Consider the following 3347-nt stretch of genomic DNA (forward strand, 5'->3'; position numbering starts at 1 on the left):
TAAGCATCTGCTTTAGCAGTGCTTTTCCTGTACATTAAGCTTCAGCACTGTGCATTCATGGCACTGAAACTATAGTCAATAAAAAATAAACATTATGTCTAGAAGCTCTTAATCCATATTTCACATCTGTATTATCAACTCTGTCCTCAAGCATGCACTTAGGAATGGCATTGCTAATGTCATCCCTAGATACTCTTTTTGTGAAGAAATGAATTCCTACATTTTTTGTAGGCTGTTGTTTGTTTTTTCATTTCTTTCTCTTGTATCTTCCTTTAAAGAAAACACCAGTGTATTCCACTGTAAGCAGTATGCGTCTTTTGCTTTTAATGTTCACTTATTTCGAATAAATAAATATGTTAAGCTTGTTTTATTTTCAAATAAATTGTATTCAGGGTGTGTAGATTAACCCCTTAATGATGTGGGATACGGAGGGAGGAGAGAGGATACTAGTACAGACACTTCACTAGGTCGGCAGCTTCATGCTTTATTGACTGATTCCAGCTTCACAAGATGTCTATATGATACTCACTTGCCACTCATAATTGGAGACCTACAGCATCAGTGTGGTGGATCACTAGTCACTTTCTTTCCTTAAAGCATAATGTAAAACCTTCCTCTGCTGAGCAGTTTGTGTTTCTGTAACACTGCTGAGTCTTTCTTGCAGCCTGTGTCAAGGATTGAACTTTCCAAATTATGTATTTCAGACGTTGAGAAAGAAGGGACTTAATGGCTGTGACAGTCCAGACCCTGATGCAGACGATTCAGTAGGTCACAGCCCTGAGTCTGAGGAAAAGTACAGGAAAATTAATGAAGATATTGATCTAATGATCAGCAGGCAAAGATTATGTGTAAGTACTCTGAGCTCCCTTTCATTTTTTTTACTTTCTGATATTTCTCTGAACCTGGCAGGCATTGAACAAGAAAGAAAACAAAGGTTGTGAAAGTCCTGATCCTGACTCCTCTTACGCTCTCACCCCACGCACTGAAGAAAAATACAAAAAAATTAATGAAGAATTTGATAATATGATCAAGAGCCATAAAATACCTGTAAGTACCAAAGGTTAGATGGCTGTCTGCTGATAACTGCTGCAGTAACAAACCATAACCCTTTCAGTTCTAGCTTCTTAAGGAAACCCATTTCAGCTAGAAACAGGCAATAGTCAAATATATAATTAAACACTGTGGTCAGAAAATTTCACACAACATATTTTTCTTCCAAGTATCTACTTCTGACACACAGACAAAGCCTACTATGGGTGAAACCTACAGAAGGAAGTGAAATATACATATAGACATTATATTCACTTGATTTACAAAACTGTTTCACCACACCATGTACCCAAATAATACCTAAAAAATAACAATGGACATCTTTCTTTGTGGATAGGCTAACAAACCCACAGAATACTTTCTGTGGTGATATAGAAAAAACGATGTACAACTGAAATTCCTTTATATATAGTAATTAGTGCATTTTGTGCCTGTCACTTCAGTTCTCAAGTGTCTCTGCTAAACTCAGTTGCAACACTGAAGGGTTCCAGCTACTTGCTCACTGCAGAGAAACAGACTGCATGAGAGCCTAATGACAGGATTCAGGCCTGTTTGTGTGTTGGGGTGATTTTATAGCTTTATCAGAAAATTTTCTTTGACATCATCAGCATTTCTTTAATGCTTTAACATGAGCTAAATTTTGTTTTAACCGAGTAAAAATTTCTAACCATCAGTCATATGCCTTGCCAGATACATAAGAGAAATAACTCTGCATGTGCTATTTGGTCTGCACAAGACATACAAAGAGTGAATACTTTGTCATTATGTGTATTATATTTATTAAGCCAACAAAAGGAATGTGGAGATTTGGAGGTTATATTTGGTCAATCTTCCGAGTGTGTGTGGAAGACAAAATAGGGAAACAAAGATTTGCCTGGGTCCGAAGAAGCATTTGAATTTGTACAGGTAACTGCTTGTTTCTGAAAGAGAAGAGATGATTTTTTTTGTATTCATTCATCATTCCCACATGAAGGTTGTATGGTTAACTACCAAAAAGGATGTCTGTATATCCAAGAATGAGCTAAGTGTCCTCTGTAGTGCTTGCCAATTATGTGTACAAAATCTGATACCCAAACTGAGGATACCTCTTAAGGATGCTCACATTCCATCTCATGCAGAGTAAGTGTTCTTTCCATTAATTTTCAACAGAAAGATTTTCACTCAAGATAATTAAAATTTGAAGAGGGTCTCACATCATGCCAGATATATTTCGGGGGAGGGCAGAGAATTAAAAAATAAATACCAGACTGGCATCAAATTTGATAAATTAATATTTGAAATGGCTGGTTAATGATGCCCAACATGTATATAAAATATCAGGGAGGGATACAGAGATATTTAATCTCTTTTCACCTCCCTTTTTATTTGCTTCATTTGCAAAGCTGGTTTTCTCAGAACAAAAAACTCTAAAGTTGTCAACATGAATTTGGTTTCTCAGGGTGGAACTCAGTTTGACAAATGACAACTGCAGCATTTAGGAGGACTGTTAAAAGCTGGAATACTTGACCCTTTGTCATGTCAAAATCTCACCAATTGCCATTCCTCCATTCCTTTTCTGTTTCAAATCAATCTGACAGAATTTTTGGGATGATCCTTCAGAACATCTTTATCTTGTACTAGCTGGTTTTGTTCCAACAAAGCAGCACATGTTATAATAATTTGAAATCTTATGACATGAAGAAAACAAAACTTGGGAAAAAAAACCTTATTCTTGTAGTAGTGAGGTCTATCACTTTTTTTACCTCTATTAGCATTTGGGAAAATCGTCTTTTCTATAAAACCAAGTTGTAGGAATTAGAAATAACACAGTTAATCTGAACATGGTGCATCAATTTAGTCCTTCCAAAATTAACGGAATGTCCCTCTGGTTGCTTTCATTTAATTTAACCTTTTGACATCAAATATAGTCCAACTTCAGTGATTAGCTTGGTAATTTGGGGTATAATGTAACTTCCTACCTTTCAGGGATGTTATGAGCTACAGTGTATTGATCTTGTTGTGAAATTACTTCAGAGGTGGTTCAGAGACACAGAAATGCAAACCATTAGCATTTTTTTCACACAATACAGAATATCCTGTCTCTGGATACTTCACAGAATTCAAGGCCTGTATCCTCCATCACGCTGCCTACCACAAAAGGAAGTATCAGTAGATGTTCTCCCCTAATGCAACAGGAACTTCTCTTGGCGTAAGCTGAGATGTAATGGGCAAGATGGAGCTCACAACTAGTGCATAATTGAAATTTGTAACTATCTGGTTTTATATATAAATATTATGTATTATATTGTATAAAATAA

The 3347-nt window shown here is 36.0% G+C and overlaps 1 protein-coding gene across 1 annotated transcript in view; it reads left to right on the plus strand.

The window, feature by feature from the left end:
• MEF2C (myocyte enhancer factor 2C) overlaps positions 1-3347 on the plus strand; it is a gene marked incomplete at its 5' end in the record, with an annotated part of 60039 nt that overhangs the window by 25494 nt on the left and 31198 nt on the right. The window contains one exon of the mRNA XM_009079210.1: positions 705-848. Within this exon, the coding sequence (XP_009077458.1) occupies positions 705-848 (144 nt within the window). The remainder of the gene's footprint in view (positions 1-704; positions 849-3347) is intronic.

This window comes from Acanthisitta chloris, unplaced genomic scaffold, assembly GCF_000695815.1.
Source record: "Acanthisitta chloris isolate BGI_N310 unplaced genomic scaffold, ASM69581v1 scaffold4797, whole genome shotgun sequence".
In the NCBI taxonomy this organism is placed as follows: Eukaryota; Metazoa; Chordata; class Aves; order Passeriformes; family Acanthisittidae; genus Acanthisitta; species Acanthisitta chloris.